At 40.4% G+C, this 25722-nt stretch overlaps 1 protein-coding gene and 1 long non-coding RNA gene across 4 annotated transcripts in view; one reads left to right on the forward strand and one right to left on the reverse strand.

Moving 5' to 3' along the window:
* The window catches only part of LOC137777301 (E3 ubiquitin-protein ligase RNF103), a 119206-nt gene extending 112716 nt beyond the window's left edge, over positions 1-6490 (reverse strand). For 2 of the 3 annotated variants that reach the window (XM_068564098.1, XM_068564101.1), the window contains exons 1-2: positions 6108-6402; positions 3536-3675 (exon numbers count right to left, since the gene is read on the reverse strand). In XM_068564098.1, the coding sequence (XP_068420199.1) occupies positions 3536-3675; positions 6108-6333 (366 nt within the window). In that variant the 5' untranslated portion in view covers positions 6334-6402. Of the gene's footprint in view, positions 1-3535; positions 3676-6107 lie in introns of all 3 variants that reach the window. The other variant, XM_068564103.1, reaches the window with a different exon arrangement.
* A 64-nt stretch (positions 6491-6554) lies between these two features.
* Positions 6555-20498, forward strand: LOC137777303 (uncharacterized). Its single transcript, XR_011076494.1, has 3 exons — positions 6555-6637; positions 19260-19424; positions 20080-20498. It is a non-coding gene; the product is annotated as an uncharacterized lncRNA (long non-coding RNA).
* The last annotated feature ends 5224 nt before the right edge of the window (positions 20499-25722 follow it).

The raw sequence follows: 25722 nt of genomic DNA on the forward strand, positions 1-25722 counted from the left end.
CGAAGACCCAACACAGCCAAAAAAAAAAAAAAAAAGCCTGACCAAGAATCTTTTGAAAGAGAAGTAACTTCTATTTGTGATGCTAAAAAGATTGGTAGGCAGCAGAATCAAAGAATCCACAAAACTGGAAATAAAGAGCTAACGAAAGATATGAGGTCAGGTTAGGAACAAAGCAGGGAAACTTAGAATGTTAGAAAGAACTGATAGAAAAAAGATGACTTGGTTCTTTCATGGATTACATAGTGTATTGTTGGTAAAGATGTCCCATATGTGTTGCTGCTTTAGAAACTAAAATTAGTTCTTTCCACCTCATATTACAGAGAATATGGGAGAGACACGGAAAAGCTTCACATGAAAAGAAGTGTGCTAACACTCTGCTTTAATGTAAGGATAATTCGTGAGCAGTAATACATCTTAAAACAATTAGGAGAAAGATATGAAGACCATTAACATGTATTATTCAGAAAATAAACTCATGAGTTACCGAGAAGATAGAAATCATAAGGGATATAGAATGAATTAATTAAATTATAGAAATTCATGTTTCATTTTGTAGTGTCATTCCACATGCAGTGTCACCAAAAAGATAATCAACCTAGATTATCTTTTATTATTACCAACCCATTCCAGAAAAATAATGAACTGACCAAGTGATGGAATAGCTAAGTCATATACCCATTTATTAAAGTCACATTTTCCCCAAATCAGTAAATCTAGACATCCTTTCAATGACATATAAAGTCTAAAGTGCTAATTATCAGTTATATGCTACCTAACTGAGAGTTAGGTATTCATCTGAGAGTATAATTCATCTGAGTAAGAAAATGATATTGGAAACCTGGGAAGAAAAGAGGAAAGAACTTTGATGTGCTTAAATATTTCTTATCCAGGATACCTAAAATAAATGCAATATGAAGAAGACTGAATTGTTTGGGATCTATGCACCCTCACAGATTAAAAAAACGACAATGATAGAGCAAACTGAAATGAGTCAGCTTCTTTTAAAACAAATAGAAAAGAATGATAATTCAAATTGCTAAAAACTGAATTCTTGAATGTTATCCTTCACAAGAGATGAGATAAATATAATCTGAGCTGAAAGAATGACAAGCAACTGAGAGAGTATTTCTCTTCTGTTTTTAGAAGATATTTTCAATTAAAAAACAAAACAACATGGCCCTCTTTTAGGAGCTTAAACCAAAGTGTCTGTGTTGATTAGCTTAGCTAGCGAGTTCAGAGTGCTGAAGGCACTGTGACTGAGGTTTCGATCTCAATCTTCTCAGTTGTCCTGCCAGAGACTGTTCTTCCAACCCAAGCCAGCCATTTGACAGATGTAAGCCACTGGCCCGAGGGAACACAAGCCAGAGAGTGGTGATCAGTGCAAATCTTGAAGGTCACTGGAAAAATTGTGTCTTATTGCATCATTGACTATTGATGCCTATGAAGTTTAAAAAAACATTTTCAGAGAAAAATAATTCAGTGATTAGAATTTATAATGTTTACATTCACTACCATTCATTACTTGTTTTTCACTTCATTCAAGTATCACCTTATCAGGGAATTCTTTGCCACTCTCTTGTCTCCTTACCCTGCTTATTTTTCTTCTTAGCACTTTCCACTAACTGATATTATATTAAATATTTTTTTAGTTAGTGCCTCCCTCTCCCAACTGGAATGTGAGCTGCCTGAAAGAGCAAGGACTTAGCCTGTTGTAAGCTCCTGGTATATCTCCAGAGCCTGGTGTACAATTAACTGCTGAATGAACTGTATGAATTTTGTAACATCTTAAGGGAGTTTAACCCATGCTTATCTTTAATATGACATAGAAAAATAGCAGATCATTTATAAGCCAAGACCATAATGCTAATTAGTGAAGCAGAATGTGTTCGTTGTCTATAGGCAGCACTCTATATACCAAAAGAATTTCCAGACTTTTGACATAGCTTTTTCCAACTTTGGAAGGTGTTCAGCATCTTTACCATTCATCTCTATGGGACCGTTCAATGTGTGGACAAACATGAGACATAGGACATAGGGCAGTGGGACTGGTTATTCAGTTCAATCTCAGTAATAAAATTGAAGTTACCAAAACCAATAAGTCTTCTTCGATCAAACTATCAGAAATAAATATCTGGGAAAAGAAATAGAATAACTATTTATAAATTAAGGCTTTAAAGATGCTACAGTTTATTTTTTCAATACCAATAATTTAACACAGAAATAAACTAGAATTTGATGGATAATGTATAGACAATACCCATACCCTCCTCCCAGTTTCTCTGTTTGCTAGACTTAAAAAATGCCGAATTAGATTATCTGGAGGGTAAAAGGTCAAACACAATAGGAAGGTTGTAAGTAAAGGAAAGGTCATGGATATCCAATGCAATCACCTGAAGAATTCCCAAACGTCAACCCGTTAGCCCAGTGGACTATAGTACTATTCTATCTTCTTTAGGTGTATATGTATTTATTTGAGGCCATGTGCAACAGAATGTCTATCTATCCACAATCATATTGCAAATCAGTGACAGGACCAGATCTGCAAATAAGGTGTCTGGACTCAATAGCTTTTTCTACCCTATTTTGCAGTCATTGTTCTCAGAAAGAAATATGAAGCAGCAATTATTTTGTTGCTGAACAAAATATACCCTGAACCAAACTTTGCCAACCCCAGTGTGAAATAACAAGAACACTGGACAAGAAATGAGGGGGCCTGGGATTTGATTCTGGTTCAATAATCATAATTTTAGCTGAATTCATGTTGCTAATTTATTTAATATGTTACTTTAAGTGAACTTATATTTTAAAAAATTTAAATAACTTTAGACTTTCCCTAAGCAATATTTATGAAATTACATGTTCAATATAATATTGATTTTTCTAATTTACATAAAAATACACAAATGATAATGTGTGTCCACTCATTTACCATGAGTGGCACATAAACCACACTTTGGGAAGCATAAAAGATGATTTTTAAGGCCCTTCATAGCTCTAAAATTCTAATATGCTAATTAAATCTCACAGTTTTGATAGCGTAAGAGCTAGGGTTTAAAATTATAATCTCATCAATTTCATGAGCAAAGTAATAAGCGCCCCCATCATTCCCCACAATAGTTCTTCCTCTATAGGCACAAAGTTGGCTATAGTTCTTTCTTTAGAAACAAAAATGACTTGGATCACTGAATTAAAAACTGGAGTTAACAAAAGCTGAGAGAAACAGCACAAATCACTAAATAAAAGGAATATATATGTGTTTCTTACTTTATAATGCAGATCCAACAACTAAAATGGATTTGCTTCTGCTGATTCTAAACAAAACAGTCAACCCTCTTTCCCCAACACTTCCCTTCCCCAACTCTTTAATTAATTTTCATTTTTGTTGGTCTGCAAAACCTCTTTAAGGGGACACTGGAGCCTCCCTATGAGAAGTGAGTTATGTCTAAGAAACATGACACAAGTACACAGAAGTGTCACCAGCTGGTGACTACTATTTTGGCAAAGATAATTTCACTTCTATCACTGTTTCTAATACCTGAACCAGCCAGATGCCATCTTTTGTGTCTTCTACAAGCTCATAGAAGTGCATTTCACCACTGAAATTGGTACTAGAAACAGATTCAGATGCTTCTTCTTCTTTGAGTGCAGAATAAAGCTCACCTTCCATCAGGTCACCTGAAGAAAAGAAAAAATAACACTAATAAGATTGCAAAAATCTCATGTTCCCAACTTCAATGATAAATGCTATTTTATACTGTTAAAAAATTATGTCATTGTACTTTCATTGCACTCTACAGAAAAGAAGAGTAGAACCTGAATACACCTATTTAAGATTCATACATTTAGTAAATATGTAAGAAGAACCTTCTATGTGTCAGGCAAAAATGAACAAAACAGATAAAAATCCATCTCCTGATGGAGTTTATATTCTAGTGGCATCATCACATAATTTATTAGGAAATTACTGAATTTATACCAGCCCAAAAAGCCATCACAATATTATTTAGTTTTTGTCCAGGCAACAAATAATTTTTAAACAGTATGATTTATATACTTCTGACTTACAAGAATTAGAAATGGGTTTACAAAATTTGCTATCACCACCTGTGTAACATAGCAACAGGGCTTACATGACTTGGAGGTTAGATACAAAAGTTTACCTATAAGAACAAATTTCATATTCACACACAAATTTACAGTGTAAATTTACACCTTGTATCATCAAATAAAAAGTAAAGAAAAACACGTCAAATTATTTTAACTTTTGTCTTAAATGTTAACAATGCAAAAACAAGCACTGTATCATGACAGCAAAACCATTCACAACAAATATTTAAATTATAAAGTTAAATTGCTATACCAAGACCTCTCTGCTATAAAATGTGTGATCTGAGTCATATTTTTGTGAGCTGTGTGTATTCTTTAAATATTATGTGCACTCCTTGTACACTCAAAGTTACAAGTATTTTTAGGCCCAGAGGAAGGCAACACTAAATAAAGGTCACAAGAAAAAAAATGTGGTATCAAATTACTTTACCATGAAAAATGATTTGGCTTGGGCTGTTAAGGTACTTTTCACTTCTAAACCTAGAAGGTTTATTTATTAGAGATCTTCTACTTTACTTTATTCCCCCTACCCTACATGCCAGCCATGGTAGTAATAAAAGTCACCATAAACCAGTCAGTAAACAAGAGGCACAATTTTATGCAAATAACACACAATTTTACGTTTCCTCTAAAGAAAAATGCATCACTTTTACAGAGAGTGTTCCCTCCTCTATCCCAGTAGTGATCTTAACCTTAACCTGTGAATACGTGAGTGCTCAAGTCCTCTGGAGTTAGTATTCTTGTCTATCATACTACATGGCTATAAGATACTAAATAAGGAAAAAAAAAAAATTGTCTTGCAAAAGACACAGCTGACAGATATACATGAAACAACAAAAAAAAGATAACTATCAGTTTCAATTGCTTCCTACAGCAACCCAGAATGCCTTTCTCAAATTACAGTACATTCCCCTTCCAGGAAGTGTATCTAAACCAAGATATATTTTGTCCAGGGGTGAAAAAAATTAAGCACATTTCTCACCCAGTCCTACCCCAAAACCAACAGTTATTGAAAATGCATTCTTTAAGATGTTAAATATCTCTTAGCTCAATTCTATCCATATGTCTCAACCCATTTAAGCTGATGCAGCCCCTGTGGCACAGAAGGGAAAAAGTAGTTTACACCCAAGATATAAGAATTAAAAAAAAAATCCTTACAGAAATACAAATAAACTCTTTCGAAACAAACAAGATAGGCATTCACAAAAAATATTCACCTTATTTTCACCAAATTTAAAGTATGAAAAGCTAATACTGTGCCCTGTACACTTTCTCTGTATTTAAACTCATTATTTAAAATCTAAATCTTAGAAAAAATTTTTTCTATTTAATTTTGTATCTGTATGACATGATAGATGTCCACTAAACTTACTGTCATAACCATTTCATGATGTATGTAAATCAAATCATCGTGCTATACACCTTAAACAGCACGTCAACTATATCTCAATAAATGTGGAAGAAAAAATAAAATAAAAAACATATAAAATAAAATTTAAATCCTAGGCCTAAATGCCTCTTTGATATTAAGTATTCCAATGATGTTTTTCCCTCCGGGTAACTTGTTATTACTATGGTGACAAATGCTGCTATCTACAGGCAACGTTTTGGGGTTTCTCTTATATACTTATGAATTTCAACTGACAAATAATGCTTTCCAATTTGTTTGTAACTGGTTGACATTTCCGAAATTTGAGAAAAACTCTCAATTTAGTAAACAACACTAAGAAGCTGCACTTTAAACTGTTATTTTAAAATAACCTTAGGAAGACACACCAACACCCCTACAAATAATTCCAGCCCAGCCTCCTCCCAAAAACTGGGATTTACTTTTTTTTTTTTTTGGTAGAAAACCTGGACAAAGGAAACCCAGGCAGCTCTGGAAGTAGTCTGCTTAACCCTTCCAAGTACCGCCTCATTCTGGGGGACCATCAGGTACGAGGAAGTACGGGTCGTCCCCTCCTCCGAGTGGAGGGGACCCTCGGGGAGCCGATACTCGCCTGACTTTTCCACCAGTTCCCGGACATCCTTCTTCTCGGGCAACCCCGAGTACCCCAGCCCCCGGCACTCCAGAATGGTCTTCAGCTTCTTGAAGCTGAGCGCCACCGGATCCACCAGCTGGGTGGCAAAGATGCCAGTTTCGTACCACACAATGGCCTCAAAAAACCTGGCCAGGACGAACAGGACCAGAAAATAGAGGAGCAAGAAAAAAAGCTTCAGCCACATCTTCCCCTGCGTCTTCGCTCTTTTCAGAGAGCTCAGAACACGAAGGAGAGGAGGGGAGACTGGGGGAGTGTGGGCGAGGACACCAGCTCGGCGTGGGGTACGGCGCCCGCCGCCGTCACTGCGGGGCCATCCCCGGCGGGAGGCAGGTGGAGCGTGCGGGGGTGAGGAACAGACCAGGAGGGGCAGAGGCGCAGAGCCTCGCGCGGGGCCTTCCAGTCAAGAGGCGAGAAAAATAAAGGGGGAAAAAATTTAAAAGTCCACCCATGAAACCCCGAAAGGAGAGAGGCGCGGGGAGAGCCCGCGGGTAAGAACAAGATGAGGGCCGATTCCCCGGGCGGGGGGCACTGGGATGTGGCGGGGTCGGCCTTCCTGCACCGTAATCTCAAGGGGGGAGGGGGGAGGCCAAAAAAATCATTCAGATTCACAAAGGAAGAGGGGGCCGGGCTGCAGGCTGCGGCCGGAGGGGCGGCGGTCCCGGGAGGCTGTTGGAGTCGGCCGGGCTCCCGCGGCGGCAGTCAAGAGGGCGCGGTGCTCGGCGGGGCCAGGCCCGGGGCCCAGCGCCCAGCGCAGGGAGGACCGGCCGCTGCAGCGCCGCGCCCGGGGCCCAGGCCCCAGGCCCCGCCGGCCGCGAAGGCTCCACGAGAAGCGCGGCGGGGAACGGCGGCGGCGGCGGCGAGTGCAGGTTCGCTCAGGCCGGCGGGCGGCGCCTTTCAGGCGGGCGGGCACCGCGGCCCGGCCCAGAAGGGGGCGTCGCAGTCTCTGCAGAGGGAAATGGGGCGCGCGAGGCGACGGTCCCGGAGAAAAAACGCAAAAATAGGCCCGAGACGTCTCCCCAGGGCGGCTGTCGGGCTGCCTCCTGGTCACGCAGCGCTCGCCCCGCTCGGATGGGCGGCGCGGGTCCCGGCCGCCGTCCCCGACGCCCCCTCCCCCGCGCGAGGCCGCTGCCGTCGCCTCGGGACTACAGGATCCTCGGCGGCCACGGCCCAAACCGAGACATAACAACTGACGTCGGCGGCGGGGCGGGGCCTCGGGCGGAGCCACAAGGGGAGCGCCCGCGGGGCGGCGGTGGGGAGGAGAGGGTGCGGGGAAGGAAGGGGGCGCCCAAGCCTGGGGGCGGGAGAGCGGCGCGGAGCCGCAGCCTCGACGCGGTCTCCTCTGCGCTCCCGAAGTTGCCTCTCCAGTGTCTCCTCCTCTCTCTTTCCTTTTGCCCTGCAGATGTTTAGTAAGTGATTTTGTCTGAGGGTTGCAGTTAGGACTGTGTCGCTTTGTGTGTTTTTTGGTAAAAATGGGGCAGTTAATCATCCTCTTAAAATAAGTAAAAATAAGAGTACGTGTATGCCAGGTCCCGGTTAACTGGGAAAATTTTGGCGCAGTTGATTTGAGATGGTAGAAGGTGAAACCCAGAAAACAATGATTTTCCATCTCTAGGTGAGAATGTAGTAGTTTGCGCATTTCTGTGTTGGAGGAGATTTGGTCAAAGGGGGAGGCAGAACTAGGCTCACCCGTCCCTGCGCGTTACAAAGGCCTCCCCACACCCCCTCCTCACCCGTTGCAGTTCCAGTCTCAGGGGCGTTATAAGCCAGGTATCGAAGCGCTGAGTTCCCAGGGCAAAGGTTGTTGGGTGTGGATATGTCCCAGTGCAAATTTTCCGTGCGTTTTCTTTCATTACCCTCGCTGAGTGGGGCACCGCCAGCAAGAGGAACTTACATAAAATGAGCAACGTGGGTGAGCACGCAGTACGCGGTTCTGTAGTCATTTAACCCCGGTAGAGCATACTCTTCCTGTCGATCTCTGTGCCAATCTTGAGGGAGAAGGGGATTGCATACATAAAATAAACACGGCTGGCTTCTACCAGACCCCTTGATGAGGAAGAAAAAGGCCCAGAAATTACAAGAGAAACGTTAGCTATTGTGCAAAGCTGTCATATGTCCTGAACTAGGGGTGAAAGTTGTAGGAAGAATGGGGGTGTGATCCTCAGGCTTGGAACAAATGAGGAATGGAAAGCAAAGAATGGACCGTGAGAATGTAGCCTCAGAGTGGTACCCTTTTAGAATAAAGCAAACAAAGGCATTTCAGTGTCCAGCTAGTGGAGGATTATTTAGCGGGGATGGGCCCAGGGACGAGGGAGAAAGAATCAGAGGAGGAGGTGTAGGAATGTACAACCGGCTCTTGGCCTCTGCATGTGTGTCTTAACTAGCGTCAATGTGGCTTTGTTTCCAGGGCTGGCAGATCAACGTGGGAGACTGTATTAAACATTCTAAAACGCTTGGTTCTGAAATTTCAGAATCCTTGGGCATGTCACAGTGATGCTGTTACTGGGTGATATTGCTGTCCAAACCTTGACATATAAAGTGATGTCCTTCATCTCAAAGAAATGTACTCACTGGAGAGGAAAGACTGACCGCAAGAGGGGCAGGTGGGGAAAACTGGGGTGTGAGCTGAGGATGGAACCAGCCAGGCCAGAGTTTCAAATTGGAAAAATATTAGATTGTAGAAGGGACTGGGAAGGAGTTACTAAAGAACACTTTGGACATTTCTTGTTTGTCTTAACTGCCTCCCATCCTCAACACCCTGGATTTGTTCCTCAAGGTTAAAACACTTAGGAAAGATTACAGCACTGATAAAAGAAAACGCAGGGTTGGTGGGAAATAGGGATATGGATATTTACATCCTCTATTGATGGGAATGTACAACCTTTCAGGAGAGGAATTTACAACGTGAGTTAGAAGGCCCCCTGAAATATATGCTCTTTGGCACAGTGATCTCACTTCAGGGAACTTATCCTGAGGAAAGGATAGAATGTGTGCACAAAGATGCATGTGCAGAGTTTTGTTATTGATGTAAAGTTAATAATAGAAAAAGAGAGAGAGAAAAAAAGGGAAAACCCAGATGAACTATTAGGCAGCTACTAAAAAGAAAGATACAGAAACAATAAAGACACATGGTTATGGACATGAAACCATGTCCAAAATATAGTGTTTGGGGGAAAAAGCAGGTTACTGAGAAGTTTGCATGATATGCAAACTTTTTGTATATGTATTAGAAAAAAATATATATATATTCTCTAATGTTAACTGTATGCATCTTTATGTGATGGGATTTAGGTGATTTAAATTTTTTTCTCTTGTGCTTTATCTCTATTCTTTTTCCAAAATAATCATACATTATTTTTGTAATTTAAAATTGTGTTTTAAAACATAAAACAGGGACTTCCCTGGTGGTCCAGTGGGTAAGACTGTGCTCCCAATGCAGGGGGCCCAGGTTTGATCCCTGGTCGGGGAACTAGATCCCGCATGCATGCCACAACTAAGAGTCAGCATGCTGCAACTAAAGATCCCACGTGCAGCAGCTAAGACCCAGTACAGCCAAAATAAATACATAAGTAAATAAATATTAAAAAACAAACAAACAAAAAAAGCCCCACTAGAACTGCTTCCCTCGTCTTGAGGTTTAGCAGCAGGAATTCATCCTCCAGGACTCTAAGGGAGGTGTGGGCTGTCCTCCCATGAGGATGATTTCAGTTTCCACTACGCCTAACTGGGCAGATTAATTAGAATTTCTGTTCCAAGACCAGGATGACAAAAGGATGTTTGAAATATTTACCGTTTTTCATAATCTGTTTTTCTAACAGCTAGGCTGCTAATCTGGGTTCAGAATCTCAGATTCTGTTCATTTGTGGGATGACTTAAATGCCTTATCATTTGATATTGTGGCAAGAGCACGGGAACCATAATTGGAGGGGCTGGTCCAGTGTAGACTAGTATCTACTAGCTGTGTCACCTTGTTAAGAAGTCACAAGACCGCTGTGAACCTCATTTTTATCACCTATAAAATGGGAAAGGCTGCTTATGTCATGAAGCTGTTGTAAAGATTAAATGAGGTAGTGAATGTAAAAAGTGCTTTGAAACAAACATACTGCTTGTATTTAACTTAAAATAAAGAATTAATTTTAGAGGAAAAGGAAGTCAATGCCTTTGGTTGAGCTGGATGAAACAAGGTCATTTAACTTAGGGTCCAAAGAGCCCTCCCTTCTTATTTTTATTAAAGTATTACCCATATCAAGTAACACTCCAAGGCTTCAAAATTGGGACAATTTTGAGGGTGGAAGGGGCAATGGTAACAAAATTATGCCAGACTATCAAGGATAAATTGGGACTGTCCCAGACAAACCCTACTCATAAAAAACAGATCCTCTGCTTGTCCCTACCCACTCTGATTCCCATTCCTCAGAGGCAACTGCCTTCAATTCTATTAAGCATTTTTTTCATGTTTACTTCTGTATTTCCTAATAATAGGTTTCCACTGCTCTTCTTGATTTTTCCATTTTATACATTATCTATTGATTTCTTACCATGGAAGATGAGGAATGATCTCTTTTATACCCTCCATTCACACACCATTTCCCACCCCTCATTCCCAACGTGATTATATTACATATTCACTTTTATATTAATGTGTCCATATAAATCTTGTTCATGACTGAACCACATCATTTATATTTCTTCTTGTGCAATTGTTCATTTTTCCTGAAGTTAATAATTAACTCAAATTTTGGTTGGTTCTATTTTCTAGGGCCCTGTCCACTTATTCATTCCCAAACTCTCTTGTCTGAACTATCAAATTACTCAAATGGCTAATCTATCAATTCCATGTTTTATTGGAAATAAACCTTCTGTCCTTGGTCCTCCTGCTCTAGGCTAGACTTGTTACCTTGCAGATCAATTACGCAGCTATTGCAATAGCTATGTAGTCATTCCAGGACTACCCTTCACTTCTCTTCCATGTTGGATCCTGTTTTTTTGATCCTGGTTACACTTTATTTCACTCCCTTGTTTGCATGGGACACAACTACAGTGATTTAGTAAGAAAGTGAACTTTGGAGACCTTACACACCTAAAAATTCCTTTATTCTACTCTTATTCTTTTTTTTTCCCCCAAACTTAAAAGACTTGGAAGACTATTACCAAAACCTCCTTAATACCCTTCACCAATTCACCAGTTGTCAACATTTTTGCTGTACTTGCTTTATCATGTCTTTATTTTGAATATGTAAATTTTTTTTCTTAAACCACTTAGGAGTTAGTTGCAGTTACTCTTCCTATTTGAATGATAGTCTGGCCAAGTAGAGACTTCTAAATTGGAAATCATTTCCCCTCAGAATTTTGAAGGCATTGAACCACTGTCTTATGGCTTCTGTTGTGACTGGACCGTTCTCTCTGTAATTTGACTCTTCTTTTCATCCTTGGTGTTCTGAACTTTTACGATGATGTGCTTTAGTGCAGGTCTCCTTTCCTTCATTGTGTTGAGCGCTCAGTGGCCATTTCAATGGGGCAACTCGTGACCTTCAGTTGGGAAACTTTTCAATAATTTCTTCTGTCCATTTTCTCACTTTTGTGGATCTCCTACTAGTGAGATATTGAAACTCCTAAATCAATCCTATAATTTTATTCTCTTCTTTCTCCAGTTTTCCTCTCTTTGCTTTTTGTTCTACTTTTCCGGAGATTTCTTCAAATTTATCTTTCACCTCTTCTAGTGAATTCTTAACTTTGTCTATCATTTTTTAATTTTCAAAGGCTCTTTTTTGTCACAGGGATGTGCCTTTTCTATAGCACCCTGTGCTTTTTGTTTTGTGTATGCAATACATTCTCGTATCTCTCTGAAGATAGTGGCTTCCCCCCTAAGGTTTCTTTTGCTCTTTGGATCAGGGTTCATTTTCTGTTTGTTTGTTTTGGACTTCATCTTTCACGTTAGAAGCTCACCTTAACTACTTGGTAATTCTTGACTCTCTCTCCTTGTTCGTAAGTTCATAAATGTGAGGTACTAAAAAGCTCACTGGAAGTTCTCTGAGAGTGACTGGGGCTCACTTAGGGTGAATAATGATCAGGGCCCAGCCATTTCACTAGAAGGATCTGTAAGTCTTTCCTCTTGGGCTGTTCGTTTTTGTCAGAGAGGAATCCTGCCTGGAAAGTACAGGTTTCACTGTCAGCATCCAGGGACTGAGTGGGAGGAGGAGGCTGGGTAATATCAAGTCTCAGCCCTTAGGCTTGAACTTAATACTACGGGTTTCCGTGACGTTCCTCACCTCCCTCACATAGCTATGTCCATATTTTCAAGTCCAGAGCCTCTTTGTTCACTTCAGGAGGTAAATGTCACATCCTCCTCTGGGCTGGGAGAGGGGAAAGTGCCTGGTTGCACCGGGTTCAACTATATCTTATGAAACTTTTAGCAAATCCTCTAGTTTTCAGCCCCGCCCAACACCCTGGGCTTCCAAAGTGCTGTGTTTCCAATTTCTGGACTTTTCCTGAGTTCTCTGGCACCAGCTGTTTAGCATGGCAGAGGTAGTGCCACAGATCCACCACACCACTGCCTCTTTCCAGGAGTCTAGGCAGACCACCTTGTAGACTTTCTTGCGGGTAGATTGGGTAAGTGACTGAATTCTGGCCAGTGGGAGTCAAGCGGAAGTGATGTGCACGCCTTCTAGACCTGGCCCTCATAAACAGCCTTGAGTCCTCTCTAGATTGGGTGGCCAGGGAGAGGGGTGGGCCCAGAGAACAGCCTTGAGACCTTTACCTTGGGGCCCCTGGGATTTGTTCTTCTCTTCTGCCTCTAGTTTTCGCCCATAGAGCTCTCTGCCTCCAAGACACAATCAATTCCACAAGCCAGAGGAGCAAAAGTGGGGCTGGCAGGGACCTCAGAATGGTAGACAGGGAGCATGGGAAAATGAATCCCAACATTTGCTACTTTACCTGCTGGTGGGGGGCAAGGAGAGTGGCAGATAAAGACAAAGGAAATAACCCCCTTTTCCTCACTTTGTTCTCTAACTCCATTATCGAGAACACATTTTGGTACAAAAATGGTAAAAATGGCTAGAAATGGTTAAAAAAAGAAAGGCTAGAAATCTTAAGTCCTATGGGTAGATTGAGTAGATAGATTGGGTGTTTATCATCGTATGTCTGGTTGATACACCCAGCTAAGCACAGATTTGAGGCAGGTAAGGGAGCAGTTTTAAGTCTATCTCCTGTGCATAAATGTATTTGAGATTTCTTATTTCAGGGACACAAATGTTCACTTCATGAGTAACTAATAATAAAAAGGATGATGTGGGTAGAGCAGCTCACCCTCCGGCAATTTCTCCTGGGAGCTCTTTGCCACATACACACTGTTGTGAGGTGATGCCAGGCAGTGCATACATCCGCCCCCTGAAACCTGCTGTCCCCCTGGCTTCTCCCATCTCTGCCCATAGATCCTCTGCCCTTTCTGGACCCTCTTCTCCCATACTTCCCATCCCTGCACAAGCCCCCTACCTGAGGAATCTCCTAAACAATTAAACAAAGTTAACTTAAAATTTATAGGATCTGTTTCTTTATTACCAGACTGATAGGTTTACATTTTGAAAGTTTACTATTGGACGGTGTACAATGATGTATTTATAGCTGATCTGAATATGGCATTTATGATCATTAAAAGAGAAGAGTTGGGACCTCCCTGGTGGTGCAGTGGTTAAGAATCCGTCTCCAATGCAGGGGACACAGGTTCGAGCCCTGGTCTGGAAGATCCCACGTGCCATGGAGCAAATAAGCCCGTGCGCCACAAGTACTGAGCCTGTGCTCTAGAGCCCGCGAGCCACAACCACTGAGCCCATGTGCCACAACTACTGAAACCCATGCGCCCAGAGTCTGTGCTCCGCAGCAAGAGAAGCCACTGCAATGAGAAGCCTGTGCACCACAAGGAAGAGTAGCCTCCGCTTGCCACAACTAGAGAAAGTCCGTGTGCAGCAACGAAGACGCAACGCAGCCAAAAGTAAATTAATTAATTAATTTTTAAAAAAATGAGAGACAGAGAAGAGTTAAGATCAAGCCCTAGGCATGGAGCTACCTAATTACATTTTTTTTTTTTCCTGTGAGAAAATCAGACTTGCCTGAGTGCCTTCTCCAGGAACATCCCCTGCCGTGACTGTGAGAGCTGCCCGTCCAGTCCTTTCTCTGTGGACAGCACCCTGTTGACTGACTATGACCACAGCGTTGGTACCACATTGTGTTTTCCAGTGCACTAGGCCATTCATTATCTGCAGGAATAAGCAACGTCCCGAAGCGATATTCAGAGACTTGTTTGGCACTCAAGCTGGAATCTTCAAAAGGAGGAACCTCTTTTCACCAGAGACATACCTACAGAACATGGCTTTCAACAAAGCTGAGAGGAATGCACCCTGGCAGGGCAGCACTGCTTTGCATGTTGCTGTCCATTTAATACACAGCCCTTCTCCCCTGGCCAGCCAGCGGCCAGCAGTCACCGGTGACCTCATCTTCCAACACCAGGAACAGTGAGCAGGAGGACTCTGTACAAACACTTTGACGACAAAGGTAAATACGTGTGGAATAAGCAAATAGTTAAGTCACCTTTCCTCCTGGAGTAAACTGTTCCCTTCTCTGATCACCTGAAGCTACAATGACACGTGGTCAGACCATGGGACAGCTGGCATTGCTGCAGAGTTTTCCCGCCCAGGACAAAATGAAAATGCAAGCCCTTTGTTCAAAAAGCAGGAAAAAAATGTGCCATAAGGGGTACTATATAAAGCTTTTCCTTTCTTTCCCCCTCGCTCTCTTGACCTATTACAGTGGTTTTTAATTTGCAATTTAATGTAACTCTCCCTTGGGCAGGGGACATTCACAGGGTAGGTGCAGGTCCTCACAGGCATTTGGACCTCCTCTGGACCGCCCCCCTCCATTGGCAGCCTCCACCCCCCACCACCAGCAGCAGATGGTGCGTCCTGAAAGGATTGCAACTCAGCACCGGGACGTGCTCATACCTGGACTGGGGGTGGGCAAGAGGCATGATCTCAGCGACTTGTCCCCCAGCCCTCTGCAGACCTGAGCCCAGGGCCCCACTGAGGGAGGCAGCAGAACATGGAAATGCCCCCCAGTGGGAAGGGCAGTCGTGGAGAGGGGGAGACTGGGCAGGGGCCCTGGGCACCAGGCAATGGAGGGCCAGCTGCCAGGAGGCGGGGAGCTGACCGCAGGCAGACTGCGTGTAAGCTGAAGGCTCCAAGGCCTCGGCACATGCTCCAATGTTCATCAGACCTCACTCATAAAACACAAAGCCAAAGAAAAAATTATTTAGAATTTCAAGATGGCAACTGCAGAGCATTAAACTCCAAGCACCCACAGGATCCCTCTGAACCTGGGGTCCTGAGCCTCTGCTTTGTTGACACACCCATGAAGCCAGCTGTGTGGGATAGAATTATTGAAATCAGTGAAGGTCCAGAAAATTCTTTATTTTTTATCACATTTGTGGCATGCATAGGCTGCTGTAGATGGTTTTATTTCTGTACGTAACACTTCCTGGACGCCATCTGCAAGGCTTAGCTCCTACCCTTATCAGCTATTCTCTGGCATATTACAGCCCCTCTCTAAGCCTTATCTCTAAAACAGAAATAAAACAATGATCTCATAAGATTGTTATGAGGGTTTAATGAAGTAAAGCTGATAAGGCACTAAGCCCAGTGACTGGCTCATGTTGTGTACAAATGGACACACATACATATATGTATTTACCCATGTACATGACACCCATACATCTCTGCTATGACGCACAGGGACGGTACCAGAGTACATAGAAGGTACGTAATAAATCTATGTTTTGGACGAAGAACATGGATAATAGGAACATTTTTAAAATGTCAATCTGGCTAATGAATGCTTTAGGTGAAATGCAATGCAAATATAAGTTGATTATTTAAAGAAGAAAGAAGAAAGCAGAAAAGCTTTTTTCAAAAACTCAAACCTGTTTTGATGGGATAATTCAAAAACTAAGTGCAACTGAATTAAGGACATGGAGAAAATGAAGAACGTCCTGAAAACCTTGGTAAATCTGATTTCAGAATGAAAATAGGAAAGATGAAAGAAGTTGGAGCTGGAGAGCATGGAGAAGAGAAGGATAAGAGAGAACTTTAAAATAGCAATATTGCTTTCAATTAAAAGTGAATATTTTGTTATAAAAGTAGTATGTTTATTATAGAAAACAGGTGTCAAAAAGACGAAAGTCTAAAATATGCACAATCCCACTATTCTCACACAACAAACAAGTTTGTACCAGTTGATTATCCTACTGTAAATACAGGTTTGAGCATACTGGGCATTTGCATTTTTAAAAGTATTTGCCAATTTTACATCTGAAATGGCATCTCATTGCTGTTTTGATTTAAATTACTTCTTTGAATAATAAATTACTTCTTTCTCATCTTGTAAGTTTATTGTTCATATATATATTTGTGTGTGTGTGTGTGTGTGTGTGTATTTTTTTGGCCGTGAAGCGCTGCACGCAGGATCTTACCTCCCCGACCAGGGACTAAATACGTGCCCTCGGCAGTGAAAGCGTGGAGTCCTAACCACTGTACTGCCAGGGAATTCACTGTTTTTCTTTTAAATAATCAGAAATATTTTAAAATGCATTTAAAAAGTACAGATAATAATATAGCATACAGTATTTCTATGTGTTTTTCAGAAAGCAAGCCTGTTAGGTGTGAGATGGGGGCTGTATTAACACAATCTGCCTTGTTGCTAAAAAAAAGTTAAATGTTTGTCTTTCTTACATACTGATATGCAAATGTTTTTTGTATGTTAAGGTGCTAACCTTTTTTCTATGACATAGAGCTTTTGCTTTAATATTTTTGACTGAAAAGAACAAAAGGAAATTAGTTTAAGTTAAAAAAAAATTTTTTTAGTTGGATATGAGAAACAATTTCCTGATGATGAAGAGAATAAATGCAGGAGAAGGAATTTGTCATTATGGAATCTCTGACCCACCAGCTCTCTTCTATGATTCACCTTAAACTTAATTGGCTAGGAGACAGAAGCTAGACCAAGTGGTTGTTCACATTTTCCTAGATTCTAGGAAGCACGAATTTCAAAATTAGTAGGAAAAGTTCTGGGTTACATGGCTAATTTGACTTAATGTGTGTTTTCTTCACCATTGTAAGCAGAATAGCTGTATCTTTGCAGGTCTTCTGAGTAAGAGCTGCTAAGTCCACTGTTGTTTGGTGGTTCTGCAAATGAATGTGAATTCTATTATATAACAACTGGGACAAGTGTTCCATTTATAAACAATCAGCATGCTTACTGCTGAGTATGGTACTCTTTAGAATTATACAAAAATATTCTCTCTCCTTTCAGGCATGTGGTAAGAATGTTCTTTTCTGCCCCCTTGGAGTTAGGTGAGGTCATGTGACTTTCACTGGCCAATGAAATATGACAGGAAGTGACATTTTCACTTCTGGGCCCAAGTTAAAAAAAAGTTTTATATATAGTTTACTGTATGTCAATTATACAGATTAAGTTTATATGTAAATAAATTTTACTAAAGTTTATATATAAAGTTTATAATAAACTACATATGTTTAAAGTGTACCGTTTTTACATGTGTAATCATCACTACAGTCAAGATAGTGAAGATATCTGTCACCTCCAAAAGTTTTCACTTTTGCTTTTCTAATCCCTCCCTCCCACACCTCCTTGTCCCCTATCTCCAAGCAGTCATCAATCTCCTTTCTGTCACTATAGATTAGTTTTGAATTTTCCACAGTTTAATCATATAGTATGTACTCTGTTTTGGCTGGCTTCTTTCACTCTGCATGATAATTTTAAGATTCATCCATGTCATCATATGTAGCAATGGTTCATTCTTTTTTATTGCTGAGTAGTAATCCATTTTATGGATATGCCATGGTCTGTTTATCCATTTACCTGCTGATGGACAGTTGAGGTGTTTCCAGTTTGGGGCTATTACAAATAAAGCTTCTGTAAACATTTGTGTACAAGTCTTTATATGGTCGCAAATTAATTTTTCTCTTGAGTAAATACTTAGGAGTGAATTGGGTGGATCATATGGTCATTGTATGTTCAACATCTTAAGAAACTGCCAAATTGTTTGGTTGTAATATTGACATTGTCACCATAAGTTCACATGAGTTTTAGTTTCTCCACATCTTCATCAACACTTGGTATGACAAGTCTTTTTAATTTTAGTTATTCTGATAGCTAAGTAGTGTTATCTCATTGTGGGGTAATTTTTTTGAATTTTTGAATTTTATTTTATTTATTTTTTATACAGCAGGTTCTTATTAGTTATCTATTTTATACATATTAGTGTATACATGTCAATCCCAATCTCCCAATTCATCTCACCACCACCACCTGCCCCCCGCCACTTTCCCCCCTCTCATTGTGGTTTTAATTCGCATTTCCTAATGACAATGATGTTAAGCATCTTTTCTTATGTTGCCATCTCTGTACCTTAACTTGTCTGTTCAAATCTTTTAGTCAGTTTTTATTGGTTTGTTTGTTATCTTATTTTTGCATTTTGAGAGTATATATTCTGGAATCAGATATATGTTTTGCAAAGATTTTTCACAGTGTGTGTCTTGTCTTTTCATTATCTTAAGAGTGTCTTTTAAAGAGTAGAAATTTTAAATTTTAACTAAGCCCAATTAATCAACTTGTTCTTTTATGAATTGTGTTTTTGATGTTATGTCTGAGAAATCCTTGCCTAACCCAAGGTCAAAAAGATTTACTCCTGTTTTCTTCTAATAGTTTTATAGATCTATGCTTTTACATTTAGGTCTATGACCCATTTTGAGTTAAATTTTGCATATGGTGTGAGTTATGGATCTAAGTTCTTTTTTTTTTATATGTATATACAATTGTTCAAGTACAATTTGTTGAAAAGACTATTTATTCTCCACTGCATCGTGCCTTTGTCAAAAACCAGTTGTCCAGATATATGTATGAGTTTATTTCTGGACTTCCTATTTTGTTCCATTGATTTATTTTTCTGTCTTTATGCTAATACCACACTGTCTTCATTACTGTAGCTTTATAATAATCATTGAAATCAGGCAGTGTTATACCTTGAAATTTGTATGTCTTTTTCAGGGTGGTTTGGCTATTCTTTGCAGTTCCATAAAAGTTTTAGCATCAGCCTGTCAATTTCTACAAAAAGTCCTGTTGGGAGTTTGACTTTAATTGCATTGAGTCTATAGATTAATTCAAGGACAGTTGACATCTTTATGATACTGAGTCTTCAGATCCATGAACAAGGTATATCTTTCCATTTATTTAGGTCTTTTTAAATTTCTTTCAGCAATATTTTGTAGTTTTAGTGTACAGATCTTTTACTTCTTTTGTTAAGTTTATCACTAAGTATTTCTTTTTTATGCTGTTGTATATAGTAATGTTTTTATATTCAAATTTCTGATTATTTGTTGCTACTACAGAGAACTACAATTGATTTTTGTATATTGAACTTGTATCCTGCAACTTTACTGGTCTCAATTATTAGTTCTAATAGCTTTTAAAAAAGATTCCATCATATTTTGTACATAGGTGATTATGTCATCTGAAAATAAAAACAGTTTGAATTCTTCCTTTTCAATTTGCATACCCTTTATTTCTCTTTCTTGTCTGACTGCACTCCAAGTTTTGAATTAAAGTGATAACAGCAGACATTCTTACCTGGTTCCTGATCTTACGAGGGAAGTATTTAGGTTTTCACCATTAAGTATAATGGTAGCTGTAGGCTTCTTTAGATGACCTTTATGAAATTGAGGAAGTTCCCTTCTAATTTTAGCTTACTGAGAGTATTTATCAGAAATGAATGTTGGGTTTTGTTTAGATAAGCTTATGATTTTTATTTCTAGTTTGTATGTTGAAGTATATATATTTTTTTGACTTTTTTTTTTTTTTTTTTTTTTAGCTGAGCCATGCAGCATGCAGGATCTTCCCCCACCAGGGATGGAACCTGTGCCCCCTGCATTGGGAGCCTGGAGTCTTAGCCACTGGACCAGCAGGGAAGTCCTGTTGCAGTACTGATATATTGATTGATTTTTAAATGTTAAACAGACCTTCTAAGTCCTGGTTCCAGGATATACCTCATTTGATCACATCAATATGATGTTTTATACTTTTAATGTATTATTGAATTCAATTTGCTAACATTTTGTATAGAATTTTTGTTCATGAGGGATTTTGGTCTATACTGTAATGCCTTTGTCCTGTTTCATTTTAAAGATAATCCTGGCCTCTTAGAATGGGCTGAGAGCTATTCTCTTCTCTGATATTTTTGGAAGAGTTTGTATAGAATTGGTATTATTTCTTCTTTAAGTGTCTAATAGAATTCACCCATGAAGTCATCTCAGCCTAGAGTTTCTTTGGAGGAGAGTTTTGAATTATGCCACTTTCCTAAATAGATATAGTGCTGTTTGGATTATTAATTTCTTCTTGAGTGAGCTTTGGTAATTTTTGTTTTTAAAGGAAATTGTCTATTTCATCTAAGTTGTCATATTTATTACCATAAAGTTGTTCATAATAATTCCTAATTGTCTTCTAAATATACGTAGAATCTGGGGCTTCCCTGGTGGCGCAGTGGTTAAGAATCCGCCTGCCAATGCAGGGGACACGGGTTCGAGCCCTGGTCCAGCAACATCCCACATGCCATGGAGCAACTAAGCCTGTGTGCCACAACTACTGACTCTGCACTCTAGAGCCCGTGAGCCATGACTACTGAAGCCTGCATGCCACAACTACTGAAGCCTGCGTGCCTAGAGTCCGTGCTCCACAACAAGAGAAGCCATCGTAATGAGAAGCCCCTGCATGGCAACAAAGAATAGCCCCTGCTCGCCACAACTAGAGAAAGCCCGTGTGCAGCAAAGAAGACACAACGCAGCCAATAAATAAATAAATAAATAAATGAAATAAACAAATATATAAAAAATATATATGTAGAATCTGAAGTGATATCACCTCTCTCATTCTTAATATTTTTCATTTATATATTCTTTTTTCCCTAATAAGTCTGGCAAGAATTTTATCAACTTATTGATTTTCTCAAAGAGGCATCTTTCACTTTCATTGATTTCTCTATTGTTTTCCTGTTTCTATTTTATTGATTTATACTTTGATCTTTCTTATTTGCTTCCTTCTGCTTACTTTGGGTTTAATTTGCTTTTATTTTTCTAGTGTGTTAAGATCATTGATTTGAAATCTTTCTTCTATTCTAATATAGGTGTCTGATGTTATAAATTTCTCCCTCAAAATTGCCTTAGGAGTATCCTACAAATTCTGATTTGTTTTATTTTTATCAGTTCAAAATAAGTTTTAATTACCCTTTTAATTTATTTTTTCACCCATGTATTATTTAGAAGTGTGTTTTTTAGTTTCCAAATATTTGGAGATTTTTCTGAGAATATTCTGTTATTAATATCTAATTTAATTCCATTATGGTCAAAGAACATAATTTTTATAGCTTGTGAATTGTGGTAGGAAAATTATAGCTTAGTGTCAACCAAAGGGAAACTATTATTTCTCAGGAAACCCTCACAGCCAACCAAAGTTGCTGTAATCATCTATTGATAGTTCCCAGTTTAATTCAAGTCGACAAATATTTGTTGAACAGTGATTATATATGCTCAAGTCCAAAAATAAAGTTCCAAAAATAAGGAAAGTAGAGTGCCTGATCTCAAGGAACTTACAATCTAGATATGAACTACTGATACTAGGAAAGACATGGTAAAATCAAAAAGTAGATTAAACAAAGAAAAAGAGGGGTTCAAGGAAGGGAAGAATTGAGAACGGCTTCACATAGGAGGTGGGCCTTAAGAAGGGTCTTGAAAGAAGTGTTCAAGTTTGACAGGTGGAGATGGTGGGATGGTCCTCCAGGCAGAGGAAGCAGCATAAGCTCAGAGACAAGAATACACAGTGCATGCTTGGGGAACTTCACTTTGACTGAAGGTTAGGGGAGTGGTGGGAGATAAGGGGAATATTTTATAAGACTCTGAGGTCTTTATACTTAGATGAATAAGCATTTGGGCGGCATTAAGATTTTTTGAGCCCAAAAGTTATTTTCCTTCACCCACCACACTTGCTCTATCAAGTCCTGGTGGGACTCCATCCATCATAGAGCTCTGGAAAACGTCAAATGGTTGGATTACATCCTTGACTCCCTTGCTTAAAAACCCTTCATTGGATCCCCACTGTACTTAGAATAAAATCAGAACTTCTTTTCAGACCCTGAATGGTCTGCCTTCTGACTATCTCACCTTCTACCATCGCTTTTTAACTTTATTCACTACATTCTACCTCCCTCATCTTCCTCTCGCTTCCTGAAACATAATTAGGGTTTCTCGCACTCAGGACCTTTGCAATTTCTTTCTTCTGCCTTGAACACTTTCCCAGTTCTTTGCATGGTATGGCAGGAAACCTCTAAGATGGCCCCAATCATCCCTGCCTCTTGGTATTCACACCTTTGTGTTATCCCCTCCCCTAGAATATGGTTTGGATTTAGTGACATGCTTTTAGCAAATAAAATGGAGTACAGGTGATGGGTTACAAAAGGAAGGTGGTTCTCATTTGGGGTACACTCGCTCTCTCTCATTCTCTGGCTCATGCTGAGGGAAGTCAGCTGCCTACTGTGTGGTACCCTATGGAAAGGCCCTCATGGTGAGGAACTGATGTCTCAGGCCAACAGACAGCAAGGAGGCCTTCCAACAACCACGTGGGTCAGGTTGTAATCTGATCCTCCGCCAGAAGAACCTTGACTTGACTGTAGGCCCAGCTAATACCTGGATTTTAACCTTGTGGGAGACCCTGAGCCAGAGACATCCAGCCAATCCATGCCTGGATCACTGACCCACAGAAACCATGAAGTAATAAATGTTTGCTGTTTTAAGCTGCTACGTTTTGAGGTAATTTCCTATGCAGCGATAAGTGACTACAAATGGCTGGCTCAGTCTCATTCTTCATGGCTTAGCTCAAGTGTCACCTCCTCAGAGAAGCCTTTCCTAACTAGCCTGGCTAAAGTGACTTTCTTCCTGCCCTGTCTCTTCCCAAAGTCACTTTCTAATATAGTGTCCTGTTTTCTTTTTTCCATAGAGCTTATTACCATCTTTAATAAATCATTTACTTGTGTGTTGTCTGACATCCCACAACTAGAATGTAAACTCCTTAAGGGTAAGGCTGTTGCCTGACTTGTTCACTGCTCTATCTCCAACACCTAGAATGATGCCTGGTTCAGACCCTTGTCGAATAAATGTAAGAGAGTAACGATGCTGCATTATTTGCTCCAGAAACTTCCTTGTGTTTAGCAGAGCTAAATCCTATGAACCGAGCATAATCTGTGCTTTGATAAGAACTTTGACAGCCAACAAAGCCTGGGGCTCTTTTCAGTTTTAAAACAAGATGTGCTTTTACTTTATGATCAGGGAAGTAACTTGCCAGAGTCACAAAGCTAGTACGCCGTGGAGCTGGGATTCAAACTGAGATCTATCCGAGTTCAAAGCCAATGCTGCTGCAAAAAGTTACAACTATTTAAAACAAAATAGATAACAGGAGATAAAGATCAACGGGAAGCCAGAAGAATATTTTACAGGAAATCATGTAATGGTTCATGAACAGTTGAAGTGGAAGACAGCATGGGACCCTGGGCTTACTTAGAAAACTCCTGTGTATTAAAAGGACCAAATGGGGAGCAGCCTAACCATGAAGGGTGTGTGGGAAAAAGTCATCTGTCACAGTAAAAGTACCCACACTACCTCGTCGCTTGCTGTCCAGCCTCCCACTCCAGGTGGTTTTGCAGGTGCAGGTGTCTGACCCTCTCCCAGGGGACTTTGGGTCCTGCAGTAGATTTGTGTGAGTCTTGCAAATTTTGCTACTATGACAACTCAAGGTGCAATGCCTAGCAGGGACTATAAGATGTAGTACATTACAAAATAATTAAAGCCACACCACTGCCCACCTCTTCCCCTACCCTCTCCCGCCCTCAGTCTCCCCAGCAACAGCAAGAGTGAAACATATCAAGGATGCCATGTTCCTGGCAAGAGCTCTCAGAGGGCTTTGCGTTCATGTCTCAGCTCTGCCATGTTCCACTGAACACTAGTGGTGGAACCTTGAGCAAAATACCTCTTGTGCATTTCAGAAGCTCTCAGCCTCACCTCTTATTTTGGCCATTGATGAAATGACCAGTTCTATGCAAGTCTAGATGGTGTAGCCTGATAGCATCTAAGCTACATGCCTCTTGATTTCAGTCCCGGGGCTTTTCTGACATGCCTTGTGGTATGGCTACAGGACTCCTCTCAGCTCTCACTCACGTGCAGCTTGGAAATACAGAACTTTATGTACGATGGGGCAAATGCTGACTAATGGAATGGGGCTGGAGGTAGCTGATGTACAAATTTGTCTTCTGTCTTCCTTGGCTGGAAAATTCGCAGAAGATCCCATGGAATCAAGCAACCAGTCTCTGCAATGCTGGTCATCTCAATACACATCCCTGTGTTGGTTTCCTTTCCTTCCCATTTCACTCCCTTCCTCCCTCACTCCTGCCCCTGGGATCGTTTTCCCAATTAAACTACTCCCCCAAAAGTTTTTGTCTTGGGCTTTGCTTTTGGGGAAGCACAGATTATTTAATCTCTCTGTGCCTCAGGTCATCATCTGTAAAATAGGGAACATTTGTGTCAATTTTACAAGGTTTGTATGAATGTAAATTAATAATCCATGAAAAGCATGTAGGGGACCGCCTGCTACACAGCAAGCGTACTATAAATTCCAGCTATCGCTGTTGTTGAAAAAAAAGGGAGCTTCCAAGTGTATATGGAAAACCCAACTTGTCCCTAGCTCTGAGAAGAATCCATCTCAGTATGAAACATCTTTATTTTCTTCCCCAAACTTTCAGCTGGATGTTATATGCTATTCTACTGAAAGCAAACAAAAGAGAGAAGGATCTAGAGGTGCTCCATGTAGAAAATTGGCACTGATGAAGTCAAAGACAAAGACGTTGGGGAATTTTTTTCCCCCAAATTTAATAACCTGGGGATTGTCAGCATCAAACAGAATTTATTTAAAGGTCACATATGCATGCGACTCTGAGATGTCTTTTGCGGGGGGATATTCTCAAATGGGGATATATGGCTAGTGTTTACAGTCATTTTAAGGTATAGGTTTGCAAGTCAGCCCTTTGTGAACTGAATGTGTCCCGTCCCTACTATGCCTGCTCTTTGCTTAGCTACCACAGGTGGTCAGCAGTGTCCTAAACTAGAGAGCCATGGAGAACTATCCCCAAAGACTTCCCCAGGAGTGAACAAAATTCTGAATATCAGAGTCAGCACTGGCTTTTCTTTCTCTTTCATAGGCCACACCAAATGCAACATCCATATTCCACAGAGCCTTCTGTGGAATGTCTCCCATAGCTGACCTCCTCTTTCCACTCACCTTTACTTTTCCTTACACTTCAGAATTTCTTCAAACATTCCTTGAAATACCTTTCCTCTGTTCTCTATCTGTCCAGGTCAGAACATTCTTTAATCTGCAGCTCTTTCCCTCTCCATGAAGCAACCTCAGATCCATGTCT

The sequence above is a fragment of the Eschrichtius robustus genome, chromosome 15 (genome assembly GCF_028021215.1).
Source record: "Eschrichtius robustus isolate mEscRob2 chromosome 15, mEscRob2.pri, whole genome shotgun sequence".
NCBI lineage: Eukaryota > Metazoa > Chordata > Mammalia > Artiodactyla > Eschrichtiidae > Eschrichtius > Eschrichtius robustus.